The 18,324-nt window shown below is 38.7% G+C and overlaps 2 protein-coding genes and 1 long non-coding RNA gene across 3 annotated transcripts; 2 read left to right on the top strand and 1 right to left on the bottom strand.

Moving 5' to 3' along the window:
• Window positions 1-6,586: 6,586 nt before the first annotated feature.
• On the top strand, window positions 6,587-7,213 carry LOC145704772 (uncharacterized). The gene is made up of 3 exons (XM_081782240.1): window positions 6,587-6,804; window positions 6,847-6,993; window positions 7,034-7,213. The coding sequence occupies exons 1-3, from the start codon at window positions 6,589-6,591 to the stop codon at window positions 7,172-7,174; spliced, it is 504 nt and encodes a 167-aa protein (XP_081638366.1). The 5' UTR covers window positions 6,587-6,588; the 3' UTR covers window positions 7,175-7,213.
• A 10-nt stretch (window positions 7,214-7,223) lies between these two features.
• LOC145704768 (creatine kinase B-type-like) lies at window positions 7,224-9,316 on the bottom strand. Its single transcript, XM_081782237.1, has 7 exons — window positions 9,099-9,316; window positions 8,816-8,891; window positions 8,548-8,736; window positions 8,198-8,504; window positions 7,735-8,156; window positions 7,476-7,688; window positions 7,224-7,426 (listed from the first exon to the last, which is right to left on the bottom strand). The coding sequence occupies exons 1-7, from the start codon at window positions 9,281-9,283 to the stop codon at window positions 7,388-7,390; spliced, it is 1,431 nt and encodes a 476-aa protein (XP_081638363.1). The 5' UTR covers window positions 9,284-9,316; the 3' UTR covers window positions 7,224-7,387.
• Window positions 9,317-17,228: 7,912 nt separating this feature from the next.
• LOC145705087 (uncharacterized) lies at window positions 17,229-17,928 on the top strand. The gene is made up of 4 exons (XR_014134549.1): window positions 17,229-17,311; window positions 17,359-17,577; window positions 17,621-17,780; window positions 17,821-17,928. It is a non-coding gene; the product is annotated as an uncharacterized LOC145705087 (long non-coding RNA).
• The last annotated feature ends 396 nt before the right edge of the window (window positions 17,929-18,324 follow it).

Genomic DNA, 18,324 nt, shown 5'->3' with positions numbered 1-18,324 from the left:
TATAATTAATTATAAGAATTTTCATACAAAAAAATAAAAATCATGAATAAGAAATCATAAAGTGGTTTTCTTTAAGTGGTTTGAAAAGGGTCAGCCGGGGTCAACCGGGGTCAAACCCCTTGACCAATTGGTAATCTCTCCAGAATCGTCGAATAAGGCATTACCACTTTCACATACTTCTTTACATTCCATAAGGAAATTTAAGCCACCGTCTTAAAGAATGTAAATGAGTACGTAAACCGTAGCTGCCAAATATTTTCTCTATCTCTTTTTCTTCATCGTTTCATCTTCTCTTCGAAAAACAGGGAAAAAGAAAGAGAGAGAGGGTTCTAGGAAAAAAGGTGATCTGATGCTAGGCGCCTAGGTCCTTGCTGATTTGGCTCGTTACAAAACTGCGGCTGACGCATCCCTCCCTCTCTTTCTGTCTCTTTCCTAACTCACCCTCTCTCTCGCTCTTGTTTCAGGAAGCCTAAGGGACTCCCCTTCTATTTAACAACAGGGCCCCTTTTTCTCATGTCTGTATGTCGTAGAGGCGGGAAGATAGAAATAGGATAGAAATATCGATCTGTTTTTATTTCGATTGTCCGGGTAAAAAGAGTCGATTTTGAGGCGTACGCACCCTTTAAGCTTTGCTTTATTATTTATAAAGGGTTAAATCGGGGTATGGGAAGAGGTAAGGGGGTCTTTAGATTTGGTAAATCTTTATTCAAGAGGGCGGACCGGGGAACGATCATAATTCTAATGATGATTTATTACGTTGAGTTGCGGAAACGGTGATTTTCGATCAGCCGAGTTCATGATTTTTATTGCCTAAGATTGGAGAGAATCCTATTCTGTGTTTCTTGGAAAGAAAATATGTTTAATTTTAAATCTCTGACTCATTTTAAGGGGCTCCCTATCCAAGATCATTGATTTTTTTTTTCAAAAATGAGGAGTGATTATTATCTCTATCTTTTTTTTCCTCCTCTTTTTCGCGGTTTCTCTCTCTCTTTCTCTTTTTCTTTCCTTTTTTTTGTTGTGGAATAAGGGCAACTGTCAAATATATTTTCCGCTCTGTCAGGTTTTTGCGCTCTGTATCACTAGTGAAATTAAGTTAAGTGTGCGTTTAACTTCTGTGGAGGAGGAGTGAGTGTAAATGTGTCTGCGCGAGTATGCGTGTGTGTGTGTGGAGGTGGTGCCTAGTGCCGGTGGATTTTGAGCGAGGGACCCCAAAAAACGGCCGCCCTGCCGTCCAGCCACGAGAGCACCAAATCGCTGTGGGGCACAGCAGCCCGCCGCCCCAGCACCGGCACCACCGTCTCAATGTCAAGGGCGCTCGGGCCAGAGCCAGCAGGTGCACACACACACCATCACCACCACGATGAAAAGAAATCGGTGCTGGTGCAGCTGGAGTTTAAGAATTATATTTGAGCGCAAATGACTGGAAATAAAATTATCCCAAAAACATTCTAGAAACATTTCTCGTCAAAATTTTCTTTTGAAAAATAGCCGCATGCGGCTTCTGTCGTAAGAAAACCAATATTAAGGGTATAGTCGTCGATTTGGCCGATTTCAAGGGGTTATAACTCGGGACTTGGAATATGTGAGAGGCTCTTAAATAGGTCATATAAAAGATCCATCCTAGATCTCACTTTTGTCACAGCCTTTTACGTTATTTCCAAGGGAATCATGGTTTGCGGATCGCTCAAAGTTGAGCTCTCGGCCAAATAACGCGAAAATAGCCTCTTTTCAAGGCGTTATAAGTCCAAAGTTTTCATATAAACCTATTGATTTTATGTTTTTTTCTTAAAATATAGACCCTAATCTTAAAAATGACACAGCCTTGTACTGTAATCATAAAATTTTCTTTGGAAAATTTTTAAAAGAACCAAGGTACCAAATTTTGACCTTTCACTTTGATAAAATGCCCTGCGGGCATAGCCCAAATTTACCCTAGGTGGTCCTAAATAAACGCCCTGAATATAAGCTTTCTAAAAATGTATTATATGGCACCCTTACAAAGCCCCTAAAAATGGTCAAAATTTCAAAATATTCGGCTAATGGTCAAAATGCACTAAATTTCACAACTTTCAAACGCAATTTGCGGCCAAATGCGTTAAGATAGCCAAAATAATCTTAAGGAGTTTTTTGCTCAGAATTTTATGGGGATTCTAAAAATGTGCTCAGATTAAAATTTGGAGACCCGACCAAAATCGATGACTATACCCTTAAAGCCGCTCGCGGCTAATTCTATAATTTTCAATTTTCGAAATAAAAGCTCACTTTGAGCGACCAATTTGAAAAAGAGCCGCATGCGGCTTTTTATTTTTATCTTTTTTGGTACTTAAAAAAGCCGCACGCGGCTTTCATCAGTTATCAATTGGTTCGATTCGGTTTTTAAATCTCTTTTTCGCCTCTATTCTCTATTTGATTGTTGGCGTACTCAAGTTCTAACCAGGTGAAGATAAGTAGGCATTTTCCCGAAGCCAGAAAAAAATTGAAACAAAATCCGGGAAGAGAACGAGGAGATTATCGCTGTGGAGTTTCTCTCAAGGGTAAAACGCACGTCCCGGATATTGCCCTCCTCACGTATATCATCGTTTCTGCCCTGCATCCTTAATTTCTCTCTTGACTAAATTTATCTATCTTTAGATCCAACACAATACGAGTTGGAATTAATGCCGGCTCATCATTGGGAAATTGCCATCTGTCTCAAACATTCCAATATTAACATACACAAATACGTAAACTGACTCTCGCAGCCTGTGTTAAAACCTGAGTCAGGGTCCTGAAAAAGCTCAAAAAAAAATCTGCTGGCCAAAAAAACCGCGCTGTGGCTTCTTGTTTTTAAAGCCGCTGCGCGGCTTTTTTGGTCAGCAGAGCTCTATTTGGACCCTGACTCAGGTTTTGACACAGGCTACGGAACCAAGCTTTCGATCCTGATACCGGTAGTAGGTAAATTAATACCTCCTTTTTTCTCCCTTTTCTCTTGTGATCAAAATTAGAAGCTGCTAAAACTGTCGATTTTCATCGTTTGGAAAAAGGGAGGAACGGGAAGAACAGTATTTGCGAAGAGAAAACAAGTGTTGTTTTCAAACCGTCACCTGTTTCTTTTTCTCACTCCTCGACAGGAAATCGGCGTTTTTCTTTTTCTCATCTTCACCCTTTTTTCTTTGCTAATTTACTTTCACAAAGCGCATTTGCTATTTAGCCAATTTCAATTAGTTTCTTGAAAGTTCACTCGAGTGATGATATTTATTGACACATGCAAACGAGATGCTTGAAGGCTAATTTTCAAAGTGGAAGAAGAAAAAAGAAGGAAATAAACATTGATTTCTGTTTTTGGAAAAATCGCTTTTGTTTGGTATGAAATCGAGTTTTCGTGGATTGAGAATTGCTTGTTTTCGAAGCAGAATTGATTGGAATTGAATTTATTTTTTTCGACTTAAATTTCAAAAAATGAAAAAATTTCAAGTTTCATTACCAGCTCTACTCATAAACTGCTTATAAAATAGCAGCTAGAAAGGGCTTACTGCGCGTCTTGCGGTAACGGAAAAAAATTCTTTCGCAGAGATGCGATTTCGAATTTTCGAAAAGCTGGTCGTTTTAAAATCGGATTAAGGGTGAGGACTTGACCGAAAACTATTTCAAGGTGGCGGCTGGCGACATTTTTTTTCTTTTGGCATTGTTCGTGTCACCTGGTTGACCTTAGATTTGAGGCTTTTTGGGCACTTTTTTATTTTAGGAAACTCATATTTCTTAAAATCGGGTTCATTATTGGAAAAATTTATGAAAATTATGTTAGTGATCCATTTATTCCTTAAATATGAAAAAATATAAATAAATCGTAATTTTGATAAAATTTATGGTTTCAGTTCATCGTAAAAAGATATTCTTTTTTGATTAAATAAATATATTTGCTGTTTACAGACCTAAAAGCTCAGAAAAAACTAAACTTTATAAAGAAGCTCTATTCAGAAAAGACTATTCATCAGTTTCTGACTGTGGTTTTTCTACAGAAATTGGCTTCTCGATTGGTAGGAAGTCGGGCTTCTTTCGTTTTGAGCTTTTCAGACGCTCAAATCTGCTGCCTTTCGACCTAAAATATAAACCATAAAAATTAAAAATCTGCGATTTTCTTTTAATTTTAGAAATATTGAGCATAGGGATAAATTTTTTAATGTAGAAAGAAAAGAGCCGAAAAAACTCAGGAAATATCTGTCAGCCCTTACCTAGTCAAGTATGAATGGAAAATTAGCAGAACAACCACCATCAGGCACACAAATGCGATAGGAACATAGACGAGCGTCACGACGTTCAAGTGTTTTATTAACGCGTTTCCGCCTGTTTGATCGTCTTCGCGCAAATCGACACGCTCCACTTCGCAAGTGTTTTCTTTGAAAAGTGGCGTGTTCGCACTATAAAAGCCTTGTAAGGACAATAAATGATGCAGGGAAAGATAATTCACCTGAGATTTAGAAGCTCCAAACGATACATGTCAGATTGTTTGATTCTTGGAAGATTCTGATCTGGATAAGTGGGGCTGTTTAGGATAGCAGACTGCCGGTTGATTATTTATAAGAAAACTTCATGACAGCCTTTTATATCTTTGAAAGAAAGTAGAAGCTTCTTAATATTTAGCAGTTTGACATATTTCGTCAGCATTGGACATCAGTTACATCAACGAGTAGAGAGAAAATTAAGGGCTTCGCATCGGAAAACCGGATTTGATGGAATCTTACTGCTACTAGACCAGGGCTGGATATTTTGAAATCAACAAAAATCTCAAACCCCGAAAAAAACATGAATCATCATCTCATCCATTTCAAAAATGCAATCTCAGAAAATTTTCTGTCTGAGATCTCAATTTTCGATTTTGCAAAAAAATGATATTTGAAATGCTGAGATCTCAATTATCTCAGAAAACTGCGTGAGTTGGATACGCGCGTTGCAATGAAATGAAATTTGAAATTCTGAGATCTCAAGCATTTCAGGTCCATCTGAACCAATCACAAATCTTGCTCTAAGCCCGCGACGTTTGTCCGCGGCCGTTGCGCGGTTTGCAAAATTTTGAGATTTGAGATCTCGAGATCTCAGCAATCTCAAGAATGGAAAAAATTATGACGAGGGAGTTGCAATAATATTGAAATTTGAGATTTGTTGAGATGGTGCAAAATTTTGAGATAGAAATGAGATTTCACACAAAAATTGATTTGAAATTTTTGCTGATTTCAAAATATCCAGCCCTGTACTAGACTAAGGGGGTCCCCCTTGATAAGGTGTTAAAGTTCTGGTTAGGGTTAGGGCTATATGGTCATATGGGTGATTTAGTATGAATCATACTGTATGAGTCATATTATTTTCCTCGTTGATTTCATAAAAATCTCGATAAGTTTGCTGTCCTTCCTTTCTAAAATCGTCCTTTTATCGACGCACTGAACCGACCCATGAAGACCGTTGAATCCCATGTACAAACTACAGCAGCACTTTTGATTCAATAACTCCATACAAGGTCTTGTATACGGGCTGGAGCTTTGCTTTGAAGCGACGATGTATTTGCACTAGAATCAATCTTGAACATCTTGGACCAAAGAAGAGTACTTACTTGATGACACAAATTGCTTCGGCAGTAGTTACTCAACGCCTTTGATCTTCTACCGCAGATTTCCGAAAAAGCACCACGAAAAAGGAAAATCAACAAGTTTGCGCTAAATTCTCTGTATGAATGCGACATTTTTTCTCTTTTATGAAAAACGAGATTGTCGAAATCTAAAGTTTGAAGTAGGTACAACTATATTTGATTCGAATCAAAAGTGAAGAAGAAAAGAGCGCAGCATTAATAACCACTGACCGTGCTAGAGGATGAATTTTTAAATCGACGCGCATCGCCGTTTCCTCTCGGTTACGTGTAAAAAAGTACCCGAGCGACCTTCAATTTGGAATGATCCAAATTTAATTTGACAGAATGAGAGTCACTGTCATAAAGTAGCAGAACAAATGATCCTGGCTCACCTATTTTTGAGGAAAATAAGTCAAAAGAATTACTTTCGTCTTTGTCGATTTGAACGCTTATTTTTCTCAAAGACCAAGTTTGACGGCAGAATTTTAAAGGACAGGCCAAAGATGGTCAATAAAAAGATGGCCAATGATTTTTGAAGAAAACAATTTTTCATTTCTTTAGTCAAGCAATTTTTAGCAACCTTCATTTCGAGAAATGGAGACCTAGTTTTTTTAATCAAAAATGAATAATTCAAAAGGAGGAAGATAATCGGCAAGTGGCAAGATCAACATTCACTGAATCAATGTTAGATTCAATTAATTATGTCCAACAATAATTTCCACATTGTCACTCCGCTGAGCTGTGAAATTGATTTCAGATGGATTCTCCAAACATTATTGTCTACTTCTACCAAGGTTGCAAAAACGTCCTGAAGTAAGGTTGCTTGGTAACTTTGGAAGATTCTTGTTATTCGGAAAATCTGATGAAACCCTGACTCTTCTACATTCTTTTCATCTTTAAAAAAGCCACGTAAGACCTAACTCAGCAACCCGGATCTTCAGTTTTCCAACAAAAATTCTAAATCTCTCATCTTCTCAAAACAAAAAACGATGCGCCTGAAAGCTTTATCCTTGCTTTTTCTTGGCGTTTCTGCCAGGGCTGACAACGGAGAACTAACGAATGAAGAATGGTGGGAAAAATATGGAGTGAAGTCGGTACGAGTTGAGACCATTGTTCATCGACGAAAACATGACTTGAATAATTTGCCGGAGTATGCCAGAATTGCGGGAGGATGGATCGAGGGGAGCCCAACAGCGAACTCATGGGTAAGTGTTTTTTTGGAGGTATCCCCTTATTTGAACTTTAAGATCAAAGATTTCTCAAAAAATGAAGTCAACCTCTGGCATAATTTCAGCTTCAAACATCTTCATCCTTGCAAAGAACTCTACATCAAATTCCATAATCGAAAAGGAGTAGTAAAAGAAGATCTCCAAATCACTAACTGGAACCTCTATGTAAGCCATCATTAAAGAAAAATGACTCATTTTGCTTTAGCAACTAAGAAGAGAGCTCCGACAAAGAGGATTCATGCACAAAGACTCGGAACACCAAAAGCTCACTGAAGAAGAAAAACAAAGCCCTTACATCAAGTACATCTACAAGCTTCCTCCCAAGAAGAAAAAAACTGAGCTTTGATTTCGAACAAAACTGCTAGAAATATTGAAATAAAATAAACAGAAAATGGTATAAAGAAAAGTGTTTTATTCGCGAATAAACAACTTGAGATGGTTTTGAACTTTCACAACTTGATGTTTTTGTTTGTTAGTACAGTTTGATGGTAAAAAGTGACGGCATTCTTGCTCGGGTCCAGCGAGCAGGAAGCGTCGATTTGGTCGAGACAGGAAACATTTAGTCGAGCTTCATGCCTCGGGTGGAAGAGAATGGAACCTGAATTTTGTTGTGAGTTATGGTTTAAAAATCGTCGTTGATTTCTTACCTCAATGGTGACAGTCTTGGGGAGACCGATAGCAGCGACTTCAGCGTCGATGTTCTGTCCCTGCTCGAGGGCCTGTTCCCATCGGATGATCTGGGAGACACCTTCGATGAAGATGTTGACGAGCTCGATTTCGGACTTGCCAAGTCGATCAGCGTTGGAGATGTCCCAGGTGCCGCCAGTGGAGGCGGAGTCGACACCAGCGGTACCTCGGGCCTTGAAAAGAGAGGTTAGTGATGGCTTCGTTTTTGTTGAGTTTTACCTGGAGACCCATTCGGCCGAGAACCTTCTTGAAATCAGGTCGGGAAGAGAAGTGTGGGACCTTGACCATGGCGCCGGCTCGGAGACCAGTTCCAAGGTTGGATGGGCAAGTAAGGATCCATCCCAAATGCTCGGAGTGCATGAAGTCGTAGCCCTCGTTCTTCAAGCACTTCTGAATCTCAGTGGTGGCCTTGGCGAATCGCTCGATGATTCGCTTGACGTTGTCGCCCTTCTCCATGGAGACGATTCGCATCTGATCTTCTTCGTTGACCCAGACGAAGAGGTTCTGGTCGTTGTTGTGGAAGATACCTCGGGCATCAGGCCAGTGTCGGCCGCAGCCGGAAGAGAGGAGGAGGGTGGAGTCGGGCTCCTGGAAGAGGTTTCCAGCGGATCGGAGGGCTTCTTCCTTCTCGTGGGTCATGCCTAGATATTTTTTGAGAAAGTGATCTGTTTGAAAGCTTTACCGTTTGGCTTGGGAGCGTAGGATCGAGAACCAGCAAGGGGGAAGTAGTCACCAGCAAGATCGCCAGTCATAGAAAGAAGAGACTTGACGACGACTCGCTCGACTTCTCGTCGCTCCTGGAAGGTAGTGCAGGGAGGAAGTCGAGTGCCTCGGACAGATCGGCCAGTTCGGCATCGAGAAGTGAGGACGTACTTGCCAGTGGGATCGACGGGAGTCTTGGAGAGCTTTCGGACGTCCAAGTCGGTGGGGTGGACGGCGTCGGCAGCGTAGCCGTTGTGGCGGGCGCTGATGACGGGGTCGAAGAAGGGCTAGATTGAGAGATAAGAAGAATAATGAGGGGCGGAGGCTTACGGCGAAAAGCTTGTAAGATTCCTCATCACCAGCAACGGCTCCGACGGTCTTGATCATGGGGTGACCCTTGTTGTCAACACCGGTCTTGATGCAGTGGGAGAACTTGACACCAAGGGAAGTGGTCTTGTTCTTGAGCTCGTCCCAAAGCTTGGGGTTGGCTCGCATAGTTTCGGCGAAGAAAGAATTGTGCTAGAAATGCGATTGAACAAAAGTACCATTGAAACGTTCGCTTATTCAAGCGCTGATACTGTAAGAGATCTGTACATACGTGAGAGAGATCAGGAAGCTTAGCGGGTGGGTTGTCAGCAGAGAAGGTGGCCCCGCGCTCCGGGCAGATGTACTCGCTGAAAACATGATTTAGATCGCGCGCGCAATTCGGATGCCGTTTTTCAACGGAAAAGAAAAAGATATTTTTAAGGGTATCTACGCCCGAAATTTGATATCCACAAAAAACTTTATTTTAGCTAAAGGTCTTACTTTTTTAATTGCGAAATAAATTTTGACCTACACTTTATTTTTTTGGAATAATATATGTTTTTAAAAGTACTTACGTGCTTCCACAGCCTTTCTGGATCCAGGCAGGGAGAGTCTTAACACCAGCAGAAAGGCCATTTGGTGGGTAGCTATCAAGAGCGGCGACGGGCTCCTCAGCCTTGGCCTTGTTAGCCATGACGAAGGTACCGGCGGCGGCGGCAGAGCCGGCAGCAATTCGACCGATCTGGGAAGCGATGACCATTCTAGAGTGGCTTGGTTATTCCTTGTTGATTTCAAAAACGAAAAATATTCAGAAAAAAGAGAGGTCTCTTTCGCGGAAAATCTCTGAAACGGGAGTGACGGAAAATCGTCGCTCGGGCGAACTTTTATATGCGAAAAAAAATGCGCGGGGAGATCGGGATCTAAGTTTTTGGCGGTTCGCGAAATTCGCTCAGCGAAAGAAGAAAAAAATGAAACTGGAACACAGTAAGAAGAGGCCTATTTACTGCAATACAAAGGCGCTCATTCAAAGTTCCGCATTCAAAGGCGTTGGATAACCCTTTTTACGTAAAACTCAAGAATTTTGAATTATCACTAGAATTTAATCAAAAATCGGAATAACTCACTTTTCGTACTGTTCTTAACTTGTTCAAAACGCAACTAAATTTTTTCCGCGAAAATCATCACAAACAAGCCCTATTCTAGAGACGACCCGAAAATCTCTTTCTACCAAAAACATGAATAAATAATTAATGAAAACATCTTACCTCTAGCTCCTTGAGAGTCTGAGTGAATCTGAGAAGTTGACTTTGATTTCGAAAACATTGACCTCGCCCGGAAGATTTTCACATTCAAAATGTACTGTATTACGGCAACTGTACTGTGCTGTAACATAGGCGTAGAGGGAGAGTGAAAGGAGAAATTATAGTTCAGCATTAGGCGAATTAACACGATCAATGCCAGATTTTCTGCAAAAAAATAATGAAAACCATAAGAATCGAAAACGAAAAATTTTTCAGTATTTTATTTATTCACGAAAACTGACGATCAAACTTCACTCTTTTTATTCTTCTTGTTCACCCGCCCCAGGATAATAAAATTAGGTGACTTCAGACGTGTTTTTTACGGTTTCCAGCCTACTTCCGCCTTTTAGACCACCGTACACCATACCTTTTTAAAATCAGCTGGAAATTTTAAGAATTTTGATGGGTAAAAACTCTAGAAAACTCCGTTTCCGGTCAATTCTTGAGTCGGAAATAAGCGAAATTTAGGAGTTAAGGTTAAGTGTGACCTATCAAATTGATTCTCAGAAGATTTTGCGTTATCCTATACAGTTTTTTATGGAATTTTTGGACATCAAATTTTTGGACATTTTTGCTATTTTAAGGGGGTAGAAACAGCTTTCTCGATTTTGAACTGTAGCTACATAAAAGAAAACATAAGATTTATTTATGCTAACGGAATTTCCGTATAAATGCTCCTAGAAAAGGGGTTAAGCTTCACAAAAATGTGATTGAAATTTGTTTAACTATCAGGTGACTCGAGATATTCGTGCTTGAAAATTGGCGAAAATAACGAATTTCGGCGAGATGAGTTGCTTTTAAGCCCGATTACTCAAAAATTTGATGACTAAAAGAAACTTTCGATAGAGATGCTCCTAGATCTAAGATGTATCTATCTAAACCTGAAGAGAAAATTTGAAAATATAAGATTCTCTTCTCTGTAGCGCCGGTCAAAAATCGGCTTTTTTGGAAAAAAGCTGTTTCTACCCCCTTAAGGGGTTTTCTTGGGACACTTTTCAAAAGTGCCCGTATCAAATTTTTGGACATTTTCTGCGCCTAATTTTTAAATTTTCTGTTTTTTTTTGCCAGATATGAAGTTTTTTCATATTAAAAATCTTACTTTTTCTTTGAGAAAGATAAGATTGAAGGTTGATCTCGTACCCCTAAAACATTTTTTGTCTTTAGAAGAAGGATTAAACAAAGAATGATGGAGATTTTCCTCAAAAAAAATTTTTTAAGCGATTTGGATGGGACATTTTTTTTGGCCGCGTGTATCAAATTTTTGGACTTTTTTGCGAAAATCTTGGGACAAAAAATGTCCAAAAATTCCATAATTAACTGTAATCAGTATATCAGAAGAAACAGTACTAAATGAGGTCAAAGCGACCGGAAAAATTATGAAAAAGGCATAAATTGATGATTTTTTTTCAGTTTTAACTGATACGTCACTCTTTACCTTCACTCACAAATTTCGTCAACTTCCGGCTCTAGAATCGACCGGAAGTGGAGTTTTTCGAATTTCAAACCATGAAAGTACTTTAAATTTTCTGCTGATTCTAAAAAGGTTCAGTGTTTGGGGGTCTATAAGGCGGAAGTGGGCAGGAAAACTTCGTTAACCTTAAAGAAAGCATGTCTTGAATAAGAATAATGAAGCTGTCAGAACTTCTGTCTCATAAATGTCCGGCAAAATGTCATTTTCACCGATTCTTCTTCTCAAAATCTTTCCAGCCACCTCGATTTTCTCACTCAGAACAAGATGCTTCCGGTCGACAGAGAGAGAGAAAACTTACTCAGAACCGGAAAATGGTCAGTAACGATTCAGGTCAACGCTGCTGTAAGGATGATTGTTTTGATCGGGTCGATAATTATGGTGAGTTTGGATTTGGTGACGGATATTGTGATGAGTTTTTATTTGATTCATGATGATTTTTCTGCTCCTGCTTTGAAAGACAGGGCTTTTTGCTGATATTCAATAAAGAATATTTTATTCGGAAAGCCCTTATTAGCGATTTCCTTCGCGATGCTGCTGAATATTCTCTTGAATCCAATATTGTATCTGATTCTCAACAAGAACTCGTTTTATTTCCTTGAAAACTACCTTTCTTATTCTCAGATTTGGGCAGTTTTGCCAATTATTTCGATCATTATTCCTGTTTTTGAAGTAATGAACTTGATAAAACTCCATAAATATCGAGGACCATTGGCGAAAATTGTCGAGAAAAACAGCACATTTGAACGACTCTCGGAAGAAGATCAGAAAACCGTCAAAAAGTTCATCAAATATGATCGAAGACAACATGAGCTCAAGAAGATCATCATGTCAACAGAAACCAGCATTCAAATGACTTTTCAGATCGCTAGAATTCTCTTATCAATTGCATATCCATCAATCGGGGAATTCGATTATGATGACCGCCTTTTTCAAATTTCGCCAAGAGCTTATTTTCAGCTCATCGATGCCATTTTTATTTTGAATTATTTGACCACCAGCTGCGCGACCATCATCCCATTCTTTATGGAAACGAAAAAGATGAAATCGTTGTCGAGTTTTACGGTCATCGGGCTTAATTCCTTATTCGGCATTATTGAAAATGCTGGAATGCTATTCCTCGTGTCTTCGCTGATGTTTTACGACAGACGATGGCTGGAAACGAGGAAATATCTCAACAACGATCACTTCATCGGAGGGGCTTTTTTGTTTGTTATCTGTCCAGTTGTTCCTGTTCTCGCGAATGTGGTTGGAGAAATCGTTGTCGGAGGAGATTTTGAGATGCACCGAATAACAAGCATTCTATCGTATGGACTCGAGAAGCCCTTGATTTCCTCTGAACTAGAAAAAATAAGCGAAAAATCGACAGAATCGCCTAAAATCTACCCTCTCTCAATACTTCAATATCTGAAACAGCTTCTTACCGCGCTCTTGAGAACTATTCGAATGTACTTGCGATTTACAGTTGGAGTCATTTTGCTAACCCTCGTCAAAATGACCCCTCTTTTTCTCATCAAGTTCGAACCATCGTTTATTGTATGCTTTGAATCAAACGCTGCGAAAATTCTTCTGACAAATCAAACAAGTTCTTCCGACAATTCTAGCTCTCTAATCAAAGAAACGTATGAGAATCGTTGGCGAATGAAGAAAAACAATGGCTCCCTTGAATTTTATAATGGCTTCAGCCCGATCGAAAAGTACAGAGGTTATTGTTGGAAGAAAAATTGGGACCCATGCTCCGACAAAACACTCAATGATCAGGAAATTTATCGGTTTCAACCTCACTGGAAAAAGTCTCCTTTTATCTTTTTGGAGCATTGGAAAGAAAAGACCAATGTTTCTGATTTCAAAAGCACGGGAAGCATTTTGGAAGAATTTAAAATTCATGGATTTATTTCGATCTGTTCAATGGGCAATTTTTTGACCTTCAAAAAAGAAAGATATGCGACAAACCTTTTTGAAGCATTACTTCACATCGAAGCGGAAACGAAGTCTTACCTTGATAATTATCAAAAAATCATTGAAAACAGTCGTAGGAAGAATCGGGAGTCCGATCTTCATCAAATGATTCAAGACCCAAAACAGAATTCTGTTTTGAACTTTGAAGACGTTGATACTTTCAACCAGGCGGTTTCTTGCTTTTCTCAGCTTTTCGGTGATAAAGATATTGAAAAGATTTATCATCGATTGAAAAGCTCGTTTATCTTCGCCAAAAAACTAAAAGTTACAAATTTCGTCGTAAGAAACGTCAAAGAAAACGAAGTGATGAGCGATTTTCACATCTTTCAAGACTACATGATCGAGAAAAATTTCTCTATTTTGACGGATGAAATCAGCAAGGAGGCAATCTTGTCGAACTCTCTCTATCAAAAATCAGTAGCGGAGGAAGCGTACTGTACGTATGGACTTGATGTGAAGAAGAATGATCTTTTGCAAGTTTTTGGAACCTCATTTACAGTCGTCCTTGCGCTGTTATCTATGTTTTACTTGCTGAAATTCATACTTTTTCTGTGGAATCCGGACGATTCAAGATTTTTGCTCGTTTCTGTGGTTGCATTCATGGTCACTCCAATTTCCCTATACATGGAACTTGGTATAAGGGAGCATCTTTTTTGCATCATGAACGCGAATGACCTCAGCTGCATTTATCTCGAAAACGCCACAAGTTGTCTCAATCAAGATTCATTCAAAAACCAAGTTTGGGCAACCGAAGTTGGCTCACTCTATAACTTCAACGCCGAAAATAGGGTTCAGTGTCAGTTTTCAATAAAGAACACCTCTCATTTCGACTTGCGATATCTGAGCTACGGCAGTTTTGCCACTTTTTCAGAAAGTAATTTCGTAAAAATCGGGAAAAATTACCAAGAAGAAGTTTCTTACATGGATAAAGTCGAATTTCCCTGGCTCAAAATTAAAGAAACAAAGAAAGAGGCAATTTTTGAAGAAGATATAGAAGCTGTAATTGACCTTCAAGATGGAAGTTTCAACTTGTTGGTTGTGAATGATCTTCAAACTGTGAACTTCAGGGTTGAATCAAGCAACCTTCAAGGACAAGCGTTATCTATTATCGGGGAAAAAGAAACCATAATTTTGAATTTCAACCAATCAAAAATCATAAATCATGAAATCACTTCTTCGCCATCTTCCTGGGTCCAAGAAAAGCCTGTCCGTGCGGGTCATCTTTTCAGAATTCAAGATGCATTACTTTCTCTTTACGAAAATGAGTTATTTCTCCTCACGCCATTTCAATACGGAAGGGTTACCAAAATGAACATGACTGCACTCGGCGCGCCTATAGTTTACAAAAATAAAGTCGTTTTTCTCTCGACAAATAATCTCCCAGAAGAACAGTACGATTGCTACGACATTGATTTTTGGAGGGCAAGAACAACTCATATTTCTGCTTACTCGACTTTTGACTTTGCTAATTTTGATCGGCATTTGGACCCATATCAAGGAAACAAGATCGAAGCAACCTTTTGGCGGATGTTCTTTCCTTTGAACCCAACAATGAACAGAGCCGTTTCTATTTCGGATGGCAATCAACAAGGAATAATTTCTTTCTCCTTCGACTGTCTCAATGAGCTGTCTGTCTTCAGACTTTGCCTAGCAGGGCTTGATGAGCACTGCAAATTTTCGCCTCATGTTATCAAGGAAATTCGCTTTTCATCGCCGAATGATAACTGCTTCAATGATAACGGTCAAATGTTAACAACTGAGATTTATTTCAAGGACTACGCGATTGTTCCTGTAAAAGATGCTCTCTTCATTATTGGAGGGACTATGACGTAAGAGTAAGAGTTAAGGGGGTAGATATCATGAATCGTATTTGCTGTCAGTGTTTTCTCAAATTTTTACCATAGTGACCCCCATATTTTTTCTGCTCAAAATTTATTTCAGGCAATTATCTCTTTCCTCTGGAAGCAAAAAATTTAGAGTCTCTGAGCTTTCGAGGTGCTACAATCCAAATCTAGCACCTCCGATTGTGGAGAAAATGACCATTTTCGAAAAATAAGCGATCTTTGACGAAAAATACTACTAAAAATATTTTTGAAATTCGTAATTTCGGCTTCTATAGGAAATAAAGAAAGGTCTCAAAATTTTGTTTCTTAAGTAAAATAAGGGTGTTTCTATTTTTACTTTGGGAGAAAAGTCTGACAGAAAATGGGGATTCTTGATATCTACCACCTTAAGGGGGGTCGACGAGAATTTTTCAGGGGTGATCGTAATTTCTCTTGTACACATAGTCTGGCTATGAAACTTATATTTTTGGAATTGTCAGATCCTCCCGAATCCGTCTAAAAACATTTGATATGAGATTTAGGGGGTGAAATTATGAAAAATGTAAAAAGAATGGCCATTTTTGGTGCATTTTCGGGAAAATGGCCCTACTTTGAGGGGATTTTTGACCGATTTTTTCTGGCGAAAATTTTTTCTTGTTTTCGCCGCCTGATTTTTTCAACCCTTTTCTATCCACCAGTATACTCAGATTTTCCCTATCTTATCCGGTTTTCCCGCATTTTTGGTCACGGAAATCCCGATTCTCGTCGACCCCCTTAAGAATAAAATGAAACGCTACCTAGTCTCCAATATTCTGGCGCTGGATGGAGCCAAGAAGGAGTTCATACTGGCGTCACAGTCATCAAAAATCCTCTGACAAACCCCCAAATTCTAAGAAATACCGATTTTCGGCTATATCAAAGCTATTTTGCCATCGTGAAACCCTGGGTTCGTTTTCTTAGCGACAATACCTTCGCGCTTATTTATCCGAGAAGCGAGAATACTAGATTTGTTGATAATCAATGGGACGGTCAAATTTTGCGACTCGCCAATGATGGGGAACGTCGTGATTTTCTAGCGAACGGTGGCGTGTACGACCCAAGTGATAAGACAGCAGAACTTGTGATTCAAATTTTCGAAATCAAGGAAGACTTCTCCATCAAACTTCTGCGAGCGAAGCATATTTCGAATTTCTCATCTGATTTTGTTGTTATTTGAATAAATACTGCTCATCAATAGCCATTAAATTTGTTGATTTATAATCTTGAGTGTTCAATTAAACCCCACTCCATATTTGTTTGAAAGTTAATCACGAGTTTTTCTGAGTTTTTAACTCAAAATCTTTCAGAATGAAATTGTAGGGTGTTGATATAAAATTTAGGGTTTTTCTATCGATCAGTCTGAGCGTCTCGATTTTTGGACTGAATATGTATTCAAGGTCGGAGAAAAAAATTTTGAAAAAATTTTTGAAAATTTTTTTGTCACGTGGTAGAAGCCCGAAAGTATTGAAAATAAATGTTTGCCCATAGCTTTTTTAACGTAACTTTGCGGCCTGAAAGAGAATTTTTTCTGGTTCGAATGGTACCAAAAACTTCCTGGTATGACCTCTCTAAGGTACAGGAAGTACCAAATATATGGTAAATTACGTAATAATTGATGACGTCATCAGCTGAAAAAGTACTTTTGGAGTGTAAAATTGCCATATTTTATCATTTAAATTGAACTTATATCAAAAACACTTTGATACAACAATAATATGACAAGATAAGAGAATTTAAAATTTAACCGATCAGCTGATTTATTACGTAATCGGCTAAAAATGGCAATTTTATTACGTAATTAACCATATTTTTAGTATTTTGTGTACCGTAGAGTGGCTATACCAGGAAGTTTTTGGTATCATTCGAATCAGAAAAAATTCTCTACCAGATAGTAAAGTTTCGTGTGAAAAAGTATGGGATGAGGCGTTTTTCCTATTTTCAGCCTTTTGACACGTGATTTGACAGTCATGACAAAAATTTTGAAAAAATTTTTTCGCCCGAATTTTCCTCCGCCATCGAAAATATAGACCCCCAGAAGGACAAGACGATTGGATCGCTAGAAAAAAACCAAAAATTTTATATCCTCACCCTAAAATTGTTAGCTTTACTTTTGGGTCTTATTCAGGGAAACGAGTTCTTCGAAAAAGAAAAAGCTGCGACTTTTTAAAGACTCGAGGAAGAAATCGCCGTGCTTCTACGTAAGAATCACAGCATTCGACTTTTGGATTTCAAAACTGTGATTCAGGTTGTGGGAAGAGAGACTACCCGGGAATCTGGAACGAGAATGTCTCGAAGAAACATGCGACTCCGAGGAATTAGAAGAGGTCTACGATGATTATCGAATTTCGCAGCCTTTCGAAGGCCATTTGGATCGATGTAAAGAGATTGTGGACTTATTGAGTGGGTTCTTGGGCGATTATTACCTTTCTTATTCATCTGAAAAATTCTTCGAAAATGTCTTATTGTAAGTTCTTACAGTTTGCCTCATCTTTAATTCAATAATTTAGAGTTCAGAATATAAAATAAGGTCTATCTTTTACGAAAAGCCCTACTACACATCTGGTGGTGATTAAGACACCTGGGCTAGGAAAGCGCTTTCAGCAATTGCAAACGGAATGACCGGGACCCCTCGGGAGCTCGTCAATCTGATTGAAAAAGTATTTGAAGGTAAAGAGAAAATGAAGCGTTTGAGCTCACTCATAAGTAGATATTCATCGATACAACAAATTTCATCAATGGGTTTTTGTCGGCGACTGTGACGAACATGTTTACTGCGGAAATTGTGACGACTAGTTTTATGACCTTCTCTTCCTCTGAATTATAGTTATAAATGAAATAAATTCTCTAAGCGAAAATTTTCATCATCGCAAGCTTCATCATTGGGGTTGCGCCAGTGGGAAAATGGACTTTTTTTGCACTTAACCTGGAGGGATGAAATTTTGTGGATATATTTCTGAGGTCCTAATCAAGAAAAAAATCAAAAAAAATTTTCGAAAAATTAAGGGTATAGGGGTCGAAAAATCGATTTTTTCATTCTTGCAAAATTAAGCCTGAGAAAACCTAGACTATCATTTAAAAAGCTCAAAAATGATTTTTTCGGGTCGAAAAAAAGTCGAAGCAAAATAATAAATCCGCAAATAAAGAAATTTAAATTATAAAAAATTTGGATAGAAACCATAAAAAAAGGATAAACTTGAATAATTTGTATTTT

This window comes from Oikopleura dioica, chromosome PAR, assembly GCF_907165135.1.
Source record: "Oikopleura dioica chromosome PAR, OKI2018_I68_1.0, whole genome shotgun sequence".
Lineage (NCBI taxonomy): Eukaryota > Metazoa > Chordata > Appendicularia > Copelata > Oikopleuridae > Oikopleura > Oikopleura dioica.
The sequence above is the reverse complement of the archived record's forward strand: the minus strand, read 5'-3'. Positions and strand labels throughout refer to the sequence as shown.